Source organism: Myotis nattereri, assembly GCF_964212035.1.
Source record: "Myotis nattereri genome assembly, chromosome: 2".
NCBI lineage: Eukaryota > Metazoa > Chordata > Mammalia > Chiroptera > Vespertilionidae > Myotis > Myotis nattereri.
Window position 1 is genome coordinate 209,074,169 of NC_138076.1, and position 17,468 is coordinate 209,091,636.

The following is a 17,468-nucleotide window of genomic DNA, read 5'->3' on the forward strand; positions in this document are numbered from 1 at the left end:
CTTGTCATGTTGCGCCCTCTGGCCTCAGGTTCCGGAGGGCGGGTGGACACAGGCTTCCCGTGGAATATTCCAGAACCAGCCCTTGATCTGGCTGGCCCCCCTCCCTGATCTGTTTGAGGCTGCAGGTGGAGTTTACCCTACAAACAAAACTTGGGTCATGTGGCCTGCAGGGTTATATGACTCCCGGGTGGGAGGGCTGCTGGACATTTCCAAAATATTTTGATTCACGGAGATGGGAAATGACAGACTGCCGGGGACCGGAGGGCTGGTGATTGCCAAAGCCGTGGGGGCCGCGCAGTGTGCCCGCCCGGGCTGCCGTGCTGGGCAGACGCCTCCTTTGAGGCTGGGCCTCACAGGTGAGGGTCGGAGCTGAGGCCGGGGCCGGAACCGTGGGTTTGGTGGAAAGACGCAAAGCTGACTTAACCCAGAGTCGGCTGCTTGCTAGCGACGTGACCTTGGTTTTTGCAGCGTGGTGGAGGGCGGGTACGGAGAGAATGGCTGCGGGAGGAATCCAGCACCTGCCACAGTGCCCGCTAGGGGGCGCTCAAGAGGTTCGTTGCCACTTCCACTTGAAATATGCAAACAGCTGGAAACATGCTTGAAAAAGTCTAACTCCTTGAACAAATAAGCCTTATCCCTCTGGAAACAAAACGGTGTGTGTAATGTGTCATGACCTGCGTTAAATGTGTTTTATTGGCCAATTCATCGTAGTGGTTAAACATTTGCCTAAGGCTATAAGAAGTCAAAGAAGCAGGCCCTAAGACAGGTGGGAAGAAAGGAGCCATGTTCATTCCCGAGTTCAGAAGACTAACCATGGGGACGCAGCGAGGCAGGTGGGGGGACGCGGGCCTGTGGCTGCCCTCAGACGTTTGTCCACGATGGGGAGACGGGCCTTGCCTTCACTCTGAATGGGGCTCTTTCCCCAAGGAAAGAGTCAAAGCCTTGTGTGTGTGTGTGTGTGTGTGTGTGTGTGTGTGTGTGTGTGAGAGAGAGAGAGAGAGAGAGAGAGAGAGAGAGAGAGAGAGAGAGAAACTGGACCTCAAGAGGCACAGCTGACCCAGGACCCCTGGGTGCAGTCTCGGGAAGAATCATTCTCTGACGTCCATTTTATAGGGTGCTGTGTATGCCTGGGTAGCCTGCACCCTAGGCTAGGGCAGTGCTGTATGACCATCTGACATGGCTGGAGGCCTGAGTGGGTGGGCTGACCTGGGCATGTCCCTGCTTGGCAACGGGGTGGGCCCCAGTGGTCAAGGCTGGGCTGCTCCGCCCCTGGAGACGGACTAGGCGGTGGCCAGAGCCTTCCTGAGTTCCTTGCTCCTCTGGTGGTCAATGTCCTCCATTTCCCGTAGTTTCTGCAAGGGCAGCAGGGAAAGCTGGGCATCAGGGCAGGAGCTCCAGGCGCCAACACAGACGAGGCCAGAGCTGGACTCCGCCAGCCTCAGCCACAGCCGGCCCTTCCTTTCTACACGGACCTCATGGTTCTCATGGTGCCACATCCCCGCCACCATCTGCGGCTGCCCCTACCTGGGAGATCTCCGTGAGGATGAGCCCTCGGTACTGTCTGGCCCGGCCCAGGGCCTCCATCTCCGCCAGGAAGTCTCTCCTCTCCTGGATCTCCTTGACCACTGGACAGAGAGAAGGGTGGTCATCGTTCAGGGCGATGGGGGCCGTCAGGCTCCTGGTGGGGGGGGGCAGGGACTGCCTCTTGGTGGAGGAAGCAGTCCTGTAGTCACATCGTGACTGGTTAGCCCTCAGGGGTCAGCCCTTCCTGGTTCTGGGCCCCTCCCTCCCCTCCCCAGCGCCAACTGGCCCATCCGGGCTCACGTTCTTCAAACCGGTCCGGCTCGGGGGCTGGGTCCTTCCGCTGCACAGCACGGGGCTTCCTTTTCCGTTCCTCCTTGTCCTTCCCGGCGGCAAAGATGTCCTGGAGTCTTCGCTTCTCCTTCTCCAGATCTCCTGTAAGGCCCAGAAAAGGCCTAGTTAAGGCACGGAGGGCACCCCGGTTCATGGCCGGTGTTCCCAACTGGGCATGCTCGCTCCAAGGTGCCCGGGGAACATGGAGGCGGCTTCTGCAATCCCGGCACCGTCTAGCCACGCGCTCCTGAGCCTGCCTTGTCCGGATAGGCAGGGAAAGGGATGGGAAGAACCAAGAAGAGAGCTTCGTCCGAACCCACACGCGGCTTTGGTGCAGCGCAAGGTAAGAAAACTCAGTGACCGCCACATGGCAACCTGTGTGCAGTGTAGCGGGGTCTGGGCCCAGAGTTCTGTGACGTGCCACGGAGGAAGGGGATGAGGGCTCCCTGGAGCAGGCTGGGGTGCAGAGAGCTGTATTTGAGGCACCGTGTCAGCCTGAGAGAGCCGTGGCCATGAGGTCTGATGGCCGGCCACTCATCAGAGATGGAGAGAATCCAGTTAATTGTTGAAGAGCATTCTGGAAAATTTTTGAAAAAGGACAACCTGTTCTGCTGCACCCTGAACGCTCCCCGGCTAACGTGCCAAGGCTCAAGAGCATTGGCGCCAACAGCGGGGGAATCTGAGTAGGTTCGTGCTCACCTGCTCTGCTCATCTCCCGCAACCCCCTGTCCCTCGTGGACGGGGGTAAGAGGGGCTCTGGCCCAGGCCCTCTCACTTACGGGTGGCTCGAGGCTTGAACTGCTCCCGGCTGTAGGCCCCATTGGCCTGGCACATGCTGGCAGGCCGGAGCTGGGACCGGGCCGCCAGGATGGGAGGCAGGCAGACGGCTGAGGCCGGCTGCTTGGCAGGGAAGACCCTCTGGCTGGATGTCGGGCTGCAGTACAGGGGCAGAGCTTCTCCTTCTGGGGAGGAAAAGGTTGGGGTGGGGGGTCCCCTGGATTTGTATCAATTTATAAATTGGCACCTTTTATAATGAGGCTAACAGTGCAGAAGAGTCTTCCCTCCTTCCCTCCCAGCCTCCCTCTGCAATGGTAGCAATTTGGCGGTCTCGTCCGTTCTGTATGATACTATATAAACATGCTCATACAATGGACCACACTGCGCTACATTCCATAACACTCTTCACTTAACAGTGTTTCACGGATCTCTTTCCAGATCACTCCATTTACATGTAACTTATTTTTTAAAATATATTTTAATTGATTTTTTACAGAGAGGAAGGGAGAAGGATAGCTAGAAACATCCATCAGCTGCCTCCTGCACACCCACCACTGGGGATGTGCCCGAAACCAAGGTACATGCCCTTGACTGGAATCGAACCTGGGACCCTTTAGTCCGCAGGCCGACGCTCTATCCACTGAGCCAAACCCGTCAGAGCTATGTAACTTATTTTTTACAGCTGCATACTAGTCCTTACGATGGCTACATCATATATTCAACTAGTCTCCGCATTTCAGAAATTCAGGCTGTTTTTATTTTTACTACTTCAAACAACACTGCAATAAACATTCTCGCACACCAAGCCTTCGTACTGGTGCTTTTATTTCGATAGATGGATTCCTAAAACCTGCTTGGTCCACAGGGAAGGAGGGATGGTTTGGATGGTAACAGACACAAATCTGTCTCACGGTCCCGGCCCAGACCTGGGGCTCCTCCGCTAGGCCGGCCCTGTTTGGATCTGGCCCGTCCACCTATTCCACCTTCTATCATCCACCCGGCAAATACATAATGAGCATCTACTCTGTGCCAGGCCCAGACCACTGCGGGGAAAGTGGTAACCAGAGAGACAAAGTCCTGCCTTCGAGGCGCCCGCATCTGGGGTGTGGAATAAGGGAAAATAAAATCCGTAGTATGTTAGGTGGTGGAGCGTACAGTGTGTGACAGCAGGACTCACAATTTAAGTCGGGTGGCCAGGGACGCCCTCATGAAGAGGAAAGACCCGACCGTGGTGAGGGAAGAGCACTGGAGGCAGGGGAGCAGCGAGAGCAAAGGCCCTGGGGTGGGAATGTGCCTGGAATGTCTGAGAACAGCCAGGAGGCGAGGGTGCCAGGAAAGCCGTGAGCAAGGGGGGTGTGGTGGGAGTAGAGGTCAGAGGTCATGGGAGACACGAGAAGGACAGGGCCCCGTAGGCCTCTGGAAAGACTGGCTCTTACTCTGTGTGAGGTTGGAAGCCATCGGAGGGCTCTGAGCAGAGGAATGACATGATCCTCTTGGTTGCTGTTGAAAATATAATACAGTGTTGGGGGCCAAGGGCAGAGGCGGTCAGGATATGGGCTGAAGGTCAAGCGAAGGGCTGGCTGATGGGTCAGATGTGGGGTCTGGAAGGACGGAGCTGCCAGTGTTTCGCATTGACCTTCCCTTCACACGGCGCTCTGCGTCTCTTCTAAAGTGATGCTGTGGCCCTAAACGGTTTGGCTCAGTGGATAGAGCGTCGGCCTGTGGATTGAAGAGTCCCAGGTTCGATTCCGGTCAAGGGCATGTACCTGGGTTGCGGGCACATCCCTGGCGGGGAGTGTGCAGGAGGCAGCTGGTAGACGATGTTTCTCTCTCATTGATGTTTCTGGCTCTCTATCCCTCTCCCTTCCTCTCTGTAAAAAAAATTCAATAAAACATATTAAAAAAAGTGATTTAATAAAGTGATGCTGTGCTTCCTAGAATGTCCCCCTGCTCCCTCCACTCCCTATTTCTGCCTGTCCAGTGCCAGATGCTCCCTCTTCCTTTGGTCGATTCTCAGCAAATAATTATGGCCCGAGTAATTCTGGGAGTTCAGGTAAAGGAGAGAAATGTGTGGCTTGCAACAGAATTTGAAACAAGGCTCAGAACAACAGTAGGATTTGAATAAGAGGAGAGAAGTAAAGAGAGTCCAGAAGAAAGCAGATTCAACAGCAATGCTCGGGGCAATTAAAAAACCCAAACCTCTAAGGGGAATAACACTGCCAGGTGAGCCAGTTACTTGTGTTGGCCTAACCCAGCCGTGGGCAAACTACGGCCCGCGGGCTGGATCCGGCCCGTTTGAAATGAATAAAACTATTGAAAAAAAAAAGACTATACCCTTTTATGTAATGATGTTTACTTTGAATTTATATTAGTTCACACAAACACTCCATCCACGCTTTTGTTCCGGCCCTCCGGTCCAGTTTAAGAACCCATTGTGGCCCTCGAGTCAAAAAGTTTGCCCACCCCTGGCCTAACCACTAATCCTTCAATAAATATTGAGCACCTGGGTGCTGGGGCTACCCCAGTGAACAAGGCAGACGTAATCCTTGGTCTTCTGGCATTGACTCTTAGTGGCATTCTAGGACAGTCTCTGTAGTTGTGTGACAGGGGACACCATTTATTATATGCTGCTGACTGTGGAGACTCAGTTATGACTCAGATGTGCTATGGCACTCGGCTCTGGCAGCCTGAGTTGCCCTTGCCCACAATAAGGAAGGACATCTGACCCAGGACCTGGCCTGATGGATCCTCCCTCCCTCCCCAGCCGGTGCTGAACAGATGCTGCCTTTATCTGCCTCCCTGACTCTCCCTTCCCTATGCTTCTGTGGTTAATCAGATGCCCTCCCGATACACACATTCTTTCTTCAGAGAAGGCGATAGCTTTTGATAGAATCAAGTAAAATGGTCAAGCTTGCTCTGGCTCTCTCTCTCTCTCTCTCTCTCTCTCTCTCTCTCTCTCTCTCCCTCTCTTATTGATTTGAGAGAGAGAAAGGGAGAGAGAACCATCAATGGATGATCCTGACTGGGGATCGAACCTGCCACCTTTTGGTACCAGATGCCGTTCCAACCAAGTGAGCCACACCAGCCAGGGCTGGCATTCTGTTTCTTAAAGGCAACTTTCCAGGACTCTGTTCTGATCCATTAAATGTTGATTCAGTTGAATCTCAGAAAGTGAGGTTGCTTACAAGATCTTAGTGCCCCCCCCCCCCCCGCCAAATACTACAATTTGTGGTCAGAGGTGAGCAGTGCAAAGGCTTTGCATAGTCTTCCCACGTTGGAATTCTTGTTTCTGCTAGCTAAGCTATGAATGGATAAAACAACAAGACACATACATACACAGCTCTCTCCTCTGGGGAGCTCTATGGCATGTGTGTAACAGGGAGGAACAGATGGCAGACATGACAGTTTTGAGACGATTTTGGCTGGGCAAAAAGTTCCAATTGCTCTGTGATCTCCTGGGGAGGCTGGCTAGAGCGGGACTGCAGGAAGCTGGTTGTGCCAGGATGAATGTCAGGAGGGAGTAACAAAAGCCCCTCAAGGTCAGTTCCCCAGGGGCAAGATAAAAAATAGCACGCTGTACTGTTTTGGTCTTTGAAAAGGATGCCCACTACTCCTTAAGATGGAAGAGCACTAAAAAGGTGGCCCCGAACCCCTCTGTCCAGCAAGCCTCTGTGGACTGACCCTTACTTTTCATGGTGTCCATGATGTGCCGCTGTTGGAACTTAGTCAGTTTGGATTCCTTCATCATCACTGCAAGAGAAAGCACTTGAGTCGGGCCACCTGGGCTGCGGGCAGAAGCCTTCATCTCTCACCCCTGAAATGCAAAATTGTCACCTCCTCCCACCATTCTGCACCCAAGCACTCCCTCTCTTAGCACTCGTCACCACAGCTCTATAGATTTTGTTACCCTCCCACTAAAATAGTTGCTCCATGAGAGCAAAAATTTTTGCTGTTTTTTTCTTCTTTTTTTTTAATGCTGTATCCTCACCACCTAGAACAAAGCACATGGTGGGCTTTTAAATGTTTTTCATTGAGTGAAGGAACGCATGCATGAATGAATGAGCAAGTATTCACTAAGCATGTGCCAGGCACTGGAGCTACACTAGGGAGCCCAAACAGGAACAACCGTACCCTGACAGAGTTCCCGGGCTAGGGGTGTAGGATACTGATCCAATGAGACACGCTGAATATCTGACTACAGGTTATGCTGAGTCCAATGAAGAAAAGGTATTTGGTAAGGTGAGGGCACAGAACAGTTGTTGTTGGGGGTGGGGGTGGGGCTGGGGGTGGGGGGGAGGAAGCAGAAAGTTCGATCTAAGGAATGCACAAGAATGATCTACTCTGAAATCCTTTATTCTTTGACTTTTGGCCACTTGCAAATAAGTTGTAGGACCTGAACCTTCCTGAACCCAAGGCTTCTCCTCTGTAAAATGAAAATAGCAATGACGAAGCCACAGGTCACGTAGGGGAGACCTGAGTTTCAGAGGATAACTGCTACCGCTCTTACCCTGTCCTTGAAGCGTAGTACTAACCTCTGAGGAGCTCGCAGGTTCCAAGGGTGTAAGTGGTCTGCTTGGGGCAGCGACAGAAGCCCGTTCCTTTGGTCACTGTCTTTACCCTATCCTGGGAAGCCATGGGAGGGCCCTGCGGAGGATAAAAGCGCGGTGACACAGCCGTCTCCCAGGTCCAATCTCTACTCCAGCCCCCCCCCTACCCCGCCCCTAGCCCAACACCAGGAAAGTCTGGGAGCAGTCCAGTCCCATTAGAATTGTGACGCCGCCCTCCACTATTGCGACAGTGCCCTATCCTTCCACCCGAGCAGATACGCAGGCAGATGCACACACGTGAACAGAGACCTCATCTTGACCCGGTGTCCGTGGCAGGAATGCCCTAGGAAGGGGGCCTCCGATAGCCGTGCTCACGACAGTGCCTTAGGTGTTACGCCCAAATTGAAACCTCACCCTAAAGTAAGACGCCGGTTGGGTGGGGCCCCACGCAGACAGCGACGGCTGGGACCCACCCCGTCCCCAGCGGTGGCTGGGCTCCGAGAACCGAAGACCGTAATCACGGTTCTACCGCGGCACCGCGCGGAGGCCCAGCGGAAATACTCTGAGATCCTGGTGCACGGAGCGGGCCGCTAGACGCTCTGGCTACCATGGTAACGAGCGCGCCAGCTATTCGGCGCATGCGCGCACACCTACAGCACGGGCCCGCCTTCTGGTAGTGATAACCCGCTTCCGGGTTACCGCGCAGGCGCAGAGAACGCGTGGCGCTGAGCGAGGCGGAGGCGCGCGGTTTGTGGGGCTCCGCGCGCGGGTGCGGGGCGCGGATCCGGGTCGCTGCGGCGCGGGCGTCATGTCAGACAACGAGGACAAGTGAGTGAGGGAGCGAAATGCTTTGGCGGGTCCTCGGCAGGGGCGGGTGAAGCGGGAACCTGGGTCGAGGGAGGCTGGGGAGCCAGGAGTCGAGGAGCAGAATCTGAGGGGACCTGGGCTGCCGAGGGGGCCCGCGGTGCTGGAGCCGCGAGGGCGGAGAGCATAGCCCGAGGTGGGGCACAGGAAGGCTCGGGCTCGAGGGTCCAGAGAGGATCCGTGCACAGGCGCCTTCAGCCGACTTCCGCCGAGCCGGGCGCTGTGCCTTGGTTGGCACCATTGCGGTGCATTAGGCATAGTCCCCGATCCCCACGTGCTCCCTTTCTAGAAGAGGGGACGGCCCATGGACAGATGCGACAGCATCCTGTGAGCTGAGGCAGGGCCTCGAATAAAGTTTTGTTTCAGCGTCGGTGAGATGCTGTAGGAGCGGCACTCCTGCCTGTATCAGCCGATGGTTGTAGCATGGGTGTCCGCACATTGTTCTGCTTCAAGTCGCAGGAGCTGTCCACGATGTTAGGTGAGGACCTGCTCTGCAGAAGCACCGCAGGGGTGAGGACGGCCTGCAGGTGCCGGCGCCTGGCTGAGAAGGCGGTGGCGTGTACGAGGGCAGTAGGAGTAGAGGTAGTAGAGGTCGTGAGCCGTGGCTTGAGTTCCGGATTTATTTTGAAGCGAAGGCCAGAATGATGTTCTGATGTGTGTGTATGTGTGTGTGGGAGGGGGGTGTCCAAGGAGAGGTCTGTTCTGAAGATGAAAATAGGGGCTTGGTCAGCATAAGCATATTATTCCAAACGAAGAAGCAGGTGAGGTCATCAGGGGAGTGTCCGTGGAGAAGAGGAGGTGCCTGCTGGACCCTGGGCCTGAGCCTTTCTGTGCCCACCCTTGGGCGATGCTTTTGGCTCCCGCCCTTCCTGCTCGCTGGGCCCCATGGGCAGTTAGAGCATCCCAGGAGGGGTGCTGGGGGGGAAAAGAGGGGAAACCTGCCGAGGAGACTGGGAAGGAGCAGCCCGTGAGGCGGGGACACGCCAAGAGAGTGAGGAGAGGGTATTGAGGGAGAGGGAGTGGCCTAGGGTGCCAACTGGGAGGCCAAGCTCAGTGAGAACATGAACAGTCCATTGGATGTAGCAACACGGACATCATTAACACGCTCGAAAGAAGCAGTGGTTTTGAGGGAGTTATGGAGGTGGGCATCTTCTTGGAGTGAGATTAAGACAGAATAAGAAGAGAAGGATGGGAATCCATGGCGTTGACAACTCTTCCATGAATTTTGTTCCCAAGGGGAGCATGGAAATGGGCTCCATGGGGAGAGCATAGAGAAGTTTTGTTTGTTTTTTAAGGTGGGGCAGTAGCTACATGTTTCCATGCTGATGGGAATGATCCAGTAGAGAGAGGATGCATGAGTCCCGGCACACTTTGGGGGGCTGATGGGAGTAGGTTTGAACACAAGTGTGATTCACTCATTAAGTAGATATTTATCGAGCGCCCCCTCAGTGTTGGCTGAGACACCCCATGCCCTCTTCGATTCGATTAAGTGATGCTCTAACTAACTGGTCTCTTCTTGGACAGTTTTGATGGCGACGACTTTGATGATGTGGAGGAGGATGAAGGACTCGATGACTTGGAGAATGCTGAGGAGGTCAGTAGTTAACCCTGGGCTCTCTCTTCTGCAGCCCAGGCTGCCAGATGGCCTGGCCAGTGATGGCTCCCCGAATGCACCTGCCTCCTGTTTGTGCCCCTGCCACAAGCACCCCCAGTTAGAGTGAGCAGAGTTCCAGTCCTGGGTGTGGTGGAGAAGCTCTACAGGGTGGGTCCCAAGGCTTTTGTCCATTTGGATCACAGCCCATGGCTTCTGGGACTGTTAGTTCACTGATAGGTGAAATGTTACCTTCATTCATTCAACAAAGGTGTTGAATGTTTATTATGCACCAGGTGCTCTGCAGGGTGGGGGCACATAGGAGCAAGGGGGGGAGGGGTGACCTGGGATAAAGCTGGAAGAGAAGGGCCCAGATCAGGCAGATTTCATAGCCTAAAGGTAGCGGGAAGCCACTGAGGAGTTTTGAGCAAGGGAGTGGCATGATCCAGTTTGCCCTTTAGAAAGAGCATTCTGGCCTCAGAGTAAGGAGCGAATTGGGGAGGAACAAGAGTAAAAGAGAGAGACCAACTAGGAAGCTCTCATAGACCTCCGGGGAGAGGCCTGTAGCTTGGACTTGGGCACTGCAGGTGTCAGTGATGAGAAACAGATGAAAGATATTTTGGTGGATTGGCTATGGGCTGAGAAAGTGGGAGATGACAAGGATGACTCCTAGGTGTCTGGCTTGAGCGGCTAGGTGGATGGGTGACTGGCTTCGTGAATAGAATAGGGCTCTCCCTCTTGCGTGACTGATCCAGGAAGAGGTGCTTTATGTCTCCTGGACAGAGTGGTCCCTTGACTTTCTTAGGCTTGGAAGCTGAAGCCCCTCTTTGAATTTTCTCTCCCAGGTACCTGTTCACTGTGTCAGACACCTCCTTCCTCACCCTCCGGTCCCCTTCCATTCCTGTCCTGTCGGCTTTGCCTCCTACCTGTGGGTTAGCTCTGGTCCCTTTCTATATACCCAGGGCTTAGCCTGGTTTAGATCTTTATTGTTTTTCACCATCATTACTGCAGAAATTGTGTTCCTGGTTTTCCTGCCTTCATTCTGCCCTGATTGCCTTTCTGCTGCCAGTCGTCTTTCTTACCTGATTGATTACTATTGGTCTTCCTTGCTCTTTGCTTCTGCCCTTGCCCCTCAGAATATTCTCAACTGAGTATCCAGAGTGGTCATTTTAAATGTTAAGTCAGATTGTCTCTCTCTTCTGCTCAGAACCCTCATCCAGTGGTTTCCCATCCATTCACAGTAAATGCCAAAAAGATGTCCAAGGTTCTCCATGGCCTGGCCACTCGCTCCCTCTGTGACCTTATCTCTTCTTGCTGCCCCTGTCATGCCAGGCAGATTCCTGCTTAGGACTTTGATCATGCTGTTCCCTCTTCCAGGAACACTTTTCCCTAAGCTATCCCCATGACCTGCTTCTCGCCTCCTTCAGGTCTGTCCAGGTCATCTCACTGAGGCCTCTGTGACCATCCTATTGAACTTGCAGCATCCTCCCCTTCCTTCCACATCACTGCCCTGGCACTTCCTGTCTTTTTTCTCTGTTGTCATACTGTACACTTTACGTATTAATTTTATTATCTCTTCTCATTATAATATAAGCTCCATAGGGGAAGAATTTTTTTTTTTTAATCAGAACACATTTTATTTTGTAGAAACACCTGTCAGTAAATTTATGGTCAAATACTTTCATCAGTGTTTCCATTTATGACATTTTATTTGAGAAATTTCAGTACGGATTTAACCAGACATATAAATCATATGAGGCGAAATGATTCTCTCTTCCATTTTGTGCCACATCAAGAGCTGGCGTTTGTGTTTACTCTGTCGCCGATAGCTTCGCGTCTTTGAGCAGATAATTTTCTGTCCCTGTTCTGTCTGGAAAATGGGCCATTTGAGCTACAGGATGTCCAGGGTCCTTAGACTGTTAAAATGTGTACACGTCTCCACTTTCAGTCCTAGCGCCTCAGGGTTCTCTCCAGTGAGTCTTCTGCTGATTATTCAGGAAGTTTTTCTGTATTTTAGTGCCTTTCCAATTTGTTCCTGGGAGCATGTCCGTGCAGCATCCACTCACTCTGCTGCCATTTTAAGTCTCTATGTAGGGGAACAATTTTTATGCCTTCCTGCTCTGTCCCCGAGAACTTAGAACACTGCCTGATATGTAGTAAACACTCAGTAAATATTTGACTTAATTCTTTATTATAGAATTTATTCTCCCGCCTACGACCCTATGTGCTCCTTTGCTCTAATCATACTCCACAATTAGTTGTCTAAACCTAGTGCCTTCTCTCCCTCCTCTGTCCTTTGGACATGCATTTCAACCTGTCTCTATGTCTTTCCCTTCCGTTGGCTTGGGGACTCCAATGAATTCTACACTAGTTCCAGTCTCATCTCTGGACTGTCTTCCTAACCCCCGCATGAGTCAGATGACCCTCACCTGCTTAACTTTGCTGCATACCTTCAAAGCACTGCTGTCCTGTTTACTGTTTCTCCTTCCCAGACTGTGAATTCTTTGAGAGCAGACACTCTTAGCTTTCTGTCTCAGCACCCATTATGTCTGGCATGTGACAAATGCTTAATAAGTAATTGTTGAATATATGTATATATATGGAAAAATGTTTGCTAGTTTCTGCCTTCACTGACTTTTTAGCTCCTTGACCCATTCACTCCGTTATCCTACCTGAAGATGGGATGCTTGCTCCTCGCTTCCTGCTTAGGGTGATTTGTCGTCTGTGCTCAGGGCTTCTTTGTATGGGGCCGCGGTTCCGGGACAGCCCCATCTCTGGACCCTCTGCTTCTCTCCTCTGGATGAAGCAGCTGGCTTGGAATCCTGATCATGATTCTTCTCCCTTACTAGGTCTGAGACTTTGGCTAGTTCGCTGACTCTCCAAGCTTCTAAAATGGCACTGTCATCCCTACCTCATGAGGTTGTTGTAGGATTAAATGAGGTGTCAGGAAGGCAGCTGCACGGTTGCTGGGGAGTGACAAGCAGTGGCGGTGGTGGTGGCTGTCATCGTTGGCATCGTCATCCCCCCTCACTCAGTAAGGCGCCCTGAGACGTTCCCTCTTTCTGCCTTGGTGTCCAGGAGGGCCAGGAGAACGTTGAGATCCTCCCCTCTGGAGAGCGACCGCAGGCCAACCAGAAGCGGATCACCACACCATATATGACCAAGTATGAGCGAGCCCGCGTGCTGGGCACCCGAGCCCTCCAGATCGCGTGAGTGTGTGCCCCTTTCCTGTCTTTCCAGCCGTCAGGCCACAGTGAGCCTCTGAGCCGTTGATGTGGCCCAGCCTGGCACCTAGAAACAGACTCTCCCTGCTTCCACATGCTAAAAGTGTGGGTTTAGAGAGCCCTAGACCACTGTGGGCCAGTTAGTCGGGGGGCTGTGGCACCCCCATTGGGCTTTTGGTGGTTCTTGACCATGGCCAGCCCGGAGGAGTAGGTGAGCCCTCCATGTAGAGGCCATGCTAGAGATGTGAAAACAGAACAGTGATGGGGTTCTGGGGATTTGAAATTAGCAGACTTGCCTTTATCTTCCAAGTCTGAAACCAGTTGAAGAATAACAAGATTCAGGAGATAGCCACTGGATAGGAGGTGATGAAAATGTCTGAGGAGTGCCTGCTCCGACAGTGCAGGCCTCCGCGGCTGTGTCTGCAGGTGCAAGCCCACCTTCAAAGGTTGCAAAGCCCCCTCTCTGCAGGCAGGTGGCTTTCAGAGAGCAGAGACTCCCCCAAAAGCTAGGCCCCAGATGCCTGTGTTCCCCGCTCAGGTTCCCTGACAGATGAGTCACTCCTCCTTCCTGGGGAGGAGTAAGCCGGGGGACAGAGAGGGCAGGTTGGGACTGTTGCTCTCATGAAGGTCTCCTAAAGGAGCCCCCCCCCCCCCCAGACTTCTTACGAGCCTGTGTGCAAGCATTTCTGGCAGTTGGGCTGCTTCACGTAGGGAGTGTTGGACACTAGGGCAGGAAGCTGGGGCCAGCGTGCGGCGTTCGGCGTGCTGGAGGAGCACCTGTCCCCTTCCTAGTTTTCAGTCAGCCTGGGACTTGATCTCCTCCAGGGGTGGAGATGGCCACCGTGTCCACCTCGATAAAGGGCTTTATGGTCGGGCAACATTGCTCCTCATCCGCTCCGCAGCAGTAGACCTGCTGGTCTGGGAGAAATCAGAGCCGCGATCCATATGGTCATTTTGGGGTCTTTGGGTCCGGATCCTGTAGGCCACCATCAGTTATGGTAGCTGCTATCTACATGTGAACATTTAATTTTAAATAAAGTAAAATGGAAAGTTCAGCCGTTTGGTTTCACCAGCCACATTATATTCAGTAGTCACCTGTGGCTGTGGTTTCCATAATGGATAGTGCAGATAGAAGACATTTCCATTGTTGCAAAGCAATTTATTGCTGCTCTAGTGCTCATCTCTGCTAAAAATGACCCGGCAGGAAGAATAATGCATAAGTTATTTTTCAAGTAAGTTAAGTCTTGCAAACATTGAATAAGATACTGTGCTTGCACCTGTTGGGGTGTGAAGATAATTAGACACAACCCTCCTGTCTTCCAGGTGTTTATAGCGTGGGGGGAGGTGGACCCCGTCACAAGTACCCAGAACCCAAGGCAGGCAGGTGTGGAGCTTTGTAAGAGGCACAGAAATGGGGAGGAGGGAGTAAACTGCAGAGGAGGTGAGTTCAGGCGGGGACCGGAAAGGACGGTGCCCCTGGGAACAGAAACAGCATGAGGCAGGGTCCACGTGAGGCAGGCAAGTTTGGCTTGTGGTGGGGCATGGCCAGTGGCTTGGGACACAAGACTGGAAAAGATGTCACGGAGCCTTGAGCAGAAGATGGGTGTGCGGGTGGTGGGCAGTGGGCAGCACTAAAAAGTGTGGAGACAGACTTTCAGAGCATGAGTCCCAGGACCTGCTTTTCTTCGGAACAAGGCATGGTCCCACGAAGCTGGTGTGTAGTGCTCCTTCCGATGGAGGGGTAGGCGCGGTCCGGCGGCTCCCTGCTGCTGTGAGTGGTGGACAGCAGGGCTGTAGCTTATCCCTAGCACCAGGCATGCGGCCCTGCAGTGAGGTGCTGAACGAACATTTCTTGGATAGTTTTTGGATGAAGTCGAACGCCTTTCCTTAGCACCACCTAGTGGCGACGTGAACTACAGCCACTTCCTAAGAATCATTGCCGTGTTCTTTTATGGTGTCTCTGGTGCAGACAAATTACCTAAGGACACACTCTCACACTTAGCACATTGCATGCACACAGCAGGGCTGGATGAATGAATGCTCTTTAATTATTCATATCTGGAAATAAAGAAGGCATATGCCGCATTCTGTAAAGCTTTAACACTTACTGAGAGAGGATATAGGGCAAGTTAAACACTTGGTCTCTGCCCTTGGGAAATTTTCAGGCTTTTGGGAGTAATAAAGTATTTAGTAATACAATTAGTAAATTATCTGGTGTAAACTGGTGGCTCTCGCATTGGCTGGTTACCAGAGTCAGCAGGGAGCTTTGTAAATGCAGGTTCTCAGGCCCCCTCACTAGAGAGTCTATTCCAAGGGTCTGGAAAAGGGTCCTGGGACCCTGACTTTAGTGTACTCTCCTGGAACTCTGATGATCAGGTTTCGGATCTATTAGGGTAAACCTGAGCTAGAATCATTACGTGGCTTCCTGGAGGAGGTGGGCTGGGAACTGGCACCCCACCCAGTTGTGCTGTGGGTCAGGCATTGTGCCAGGGCGTGTCCTGGGCCACAGGTGCTCATCATGGTCTAATGTGGAAAACTTCAAACAAGGAGTCAGGCCGAAACTGGTTTGGCTCAGTGGATGGAGCATCGGCCTGCGGACTGAAGGGTCCCAGGTTCGGTTCCGGTCAAGGGCATGTGCCTGGGTTGCAGGCACATCCCCAGTGGGGGGGTGTGCGGGAGGCAGCTGGTTGGTGTTTCTCTCTCATCGATGTTTCTAGCTCTCTATCTCTCTCCCTTCCTCTCTGTGGAAAATCAATAGAATATATAAAAAAACACACACAAAGAAACACAAGGAGTCAGAGTCCAGGGGGTTTGGTGCCAAGAGAAGCCTGTGTAAGTGAGCCGGCACTGAGGGTCCAGCTCATGATCCCCAGAGTGGAGGCATTTGAGTCTCTCCAAGGCCCGTAGGGAGAGGAAGAGCGGTCAGAGGACACAAAAAGGTAACACAGTGTCTGTCAGGAGCCTCAGGAGTTCGGTGTGGTGGGAACATGGGGTGAACACAGGCAAGTAGCATGAGATGTGCTATTAAGGTGAGCAGGAGGCTGGAGGAGCAGGACTTCTGAGGGGTGATGCCAAGATAGAGAAGGAAAATGGGAGCTGGGCCCTGAGGCAGGGCCTGGGGGGGCGGTGGGTTGGGGCCATCCGAAGGGGAGCCTTTGCTCATGCCATTTCTCTGTGCCGGGAACTCTGCCAGTGGCCCTGGGGAAGATCCTGAGAGAGGCCTTGTGGGTAAAGCTTACTCTCGTCCCATTCACAATACCCTTGTTTTTAAGTTTGTGGATCCTCAGCTTATAAATGGGAGGTGTTACAGCCCAGTGGATAGGAGCATGTGGGGTTCACATCTTGGTTCTGCCACTCTCTGACCTCTCTGTGCCTCAGTTTCCTCATCAGTAAATAGAATACTCACCTCAAATAACACAGTCTGTGCAGAGAACTGAGAGCAGGTGAGACACTCAGTGAGTCGCTGCCTGTTAGCCAGTCGTGTCCTAGTGTCACTGTAGGCGAGGCAGGGCTTTTTGTCTTCATTTTCACATGAGGATGCTGAAGTTTAGAGAGAAATGCAGTGTCTTTGGAGGCAAAATTTAAACCCGGTCTGCTGGCTCCCACTCGCATACTGTCCCTGTCAGTGCCCTGAACCCCTGCTCCCCACCCGCCATGCCTGTCGGCCTAGAAGGTGACCTTTCTTAGAAAAAAGGGAGGTGACCTTTCTAGGTGAGGGCGGGGGTGCCCATCCAATCCTGTCTGTGAACTGAGCCCCACCCCCACTCCCAGTTTCCTGTTGGACCTTTCTCCCTGCCTTTGCCGTCTCCCCAACACCTGTCCCTGTGCCCACAGGATGTGCGCCCCCGTGATGGTGGAGCTGGAGGGGGAGACAGATCCCCTGCTTATCGCCATGAAAGAGCTCAAGTAAGTCCCCCCGATCAGGGTTTGCTGCTCCAGAGCCCGGGCGGCAGCCTCTGGGTTCTCTGCTGCACCCGACCCCCTCCCTGCTGGGGGAGCGGTGATGGTTCCTGTGGGTCTTAGCTTGTTCAGGAGTCAGCGCACCAGGAAGGAGGAGGGAGAGGGAGGAGGGGCAGGCAAAGGGGAGGCCACTGAGGAGACAGCACCTCTCCTGCCCCTCAGAGTTCCCTGTTCCTGCTGCAGCCTGCCTTCCCAGCCCCCATCTTCCTCCTCCTCCAGACCACTGTCCCACGCTCGGGGATGCAGGAACGTTCTTTTTATTGTAGTTCTTTTCCTACAAAACCCACTCAGCCCCAGGAAGAGGCTCCCTGACTTCTCTTTCCTCGCATTCTGCAGACAGTCTGCCCCTCCTGCTGCAGAGCTGGAGTCTCCAGCCCTCACGTGCATGTGCCTTCTCCCCGCCACAGGGCCCGAAAGATCCCCATCATCATTCGGCGCTACCTGCCTGACGGGAGCTATGAAGACTGGGGGGTAGACGAGCTCATCATCACGGACTGAGCTGGAGTCATCTTCCCAGCTGCGCCTCACCCCAGCTCCTGTTCCCACATCCTTTACACGTGTAAATAATAAACTCTCCAACCTTCCCACCCCTGCCTCTGGCTATCTGCTGTGCCCACCAGCTTCTGCCCCGCTGTCTGGAGGCTGCACCCA

General features: G+C 53.3%; 2 protein-coding genes across 3 annotated transcripts; one reads left to right on the forward strand and one right to left on the reverse strand.

Annotated features, from left to right (window-relative positions):
• Positions 1–655: 655 nt before the first annotated feature.
• LOC308514815 (UPF0193 protein EVG1) lies at positions 656–7,832 on the reverse strand. Of its 2 annotated transcripts, none has more exons than XM_081085135.1 (7): positions 7,593–7,832; positions 7,164–7,275; positions 6,319–6,381; positions 2,634–2,816; positions 1,825–1,956; positions 1,525–1,625; positions 656–1,352 (listed from the first exon to the last, which is right to left on the reverse strand). In XM_081085135.1, exons 2-7 carry the CDS (start codon positions 7,264–7,266, stop codon positions 1,281–1,283), a joined length of 654 nt encoding a protein of 217 aa, XP_080941261.1. In that variant the 5' UTR covers positions 7,267–7,275; positions 7,593–7,832; the 3' UTR covers positions 656–1,280. The 2 variants fall into 2 exon arrangements, with proteins under 2 accessions (XP_080941261.1, XP_080941262.1); XM_081085136.1 differs by having other exon boundaries at positions 7,652–7,822.
• POLR2F (RNA polymerase II, I and III subunit F) lies at positions 7,454–17,404 on the forward strand. The gene is made up of 5 exons (XM_081085137.1): positions 7,454–8,006; positions 9,567–9,636; positions 12,712–12,842; positions 16,692–16,763; positions 17,225–17,404. The coding sequence occupies exons 1-5, from the start codon at positions 7,987–7,989 to the stop codon at positions 17,313–17,315; spliced, it is 384 nt and encodes a 127-aa protein (XP_080941263.1). The 5' UTR covers positions 7,454–7,986; the 3' UTR covers positions 17,316–17,404.
• Positions 17,405–17,468: the final 64 nt, after the last annotated feature.

Coding starts and splice junctions, on each gene's coding strand:
- LOC308514815 (XM_081085135.1), bottom strand. CDS start 7,266: ATGGCTTCCCAGGATAGGGTAAAGACAGTGACCAAAGGAACGGGCTTC. Junction 6,382..7,163: donor AACCTGCGAGCTCCTCAGAG/GTTAGTACTACG, acceptor TTTCTCTTGCAG/TGATGATGAAGGAATCCAAA. Junction 1,626..1,824: donor GCCGGACCGGTTTGAAGAAC/GTGAGCCCGGAT, acceptor CTCTCTGTCCAG/TGGTCAAGGAGATCCAGGAG.
- POLR2F (XM_081085137.1), top strand. CDS start 7,987: ATGTCAGACAACGAGGACAA. Junction 9,637..12,711: donor ACTTGGAGAATGCTGAGGAG/GTCAGTAGTTAA, acceptor CTTGGTGTCCAG/GAGGGCCAGGAGAACGTTGA. Junction 16,764..17,224: donor ATCGCCATGAAAGAGCTCAA/GTAAGTCCCCCC, acceptor TCCCCGCCACAG/GGCCCGAAAGATCCCCATCA.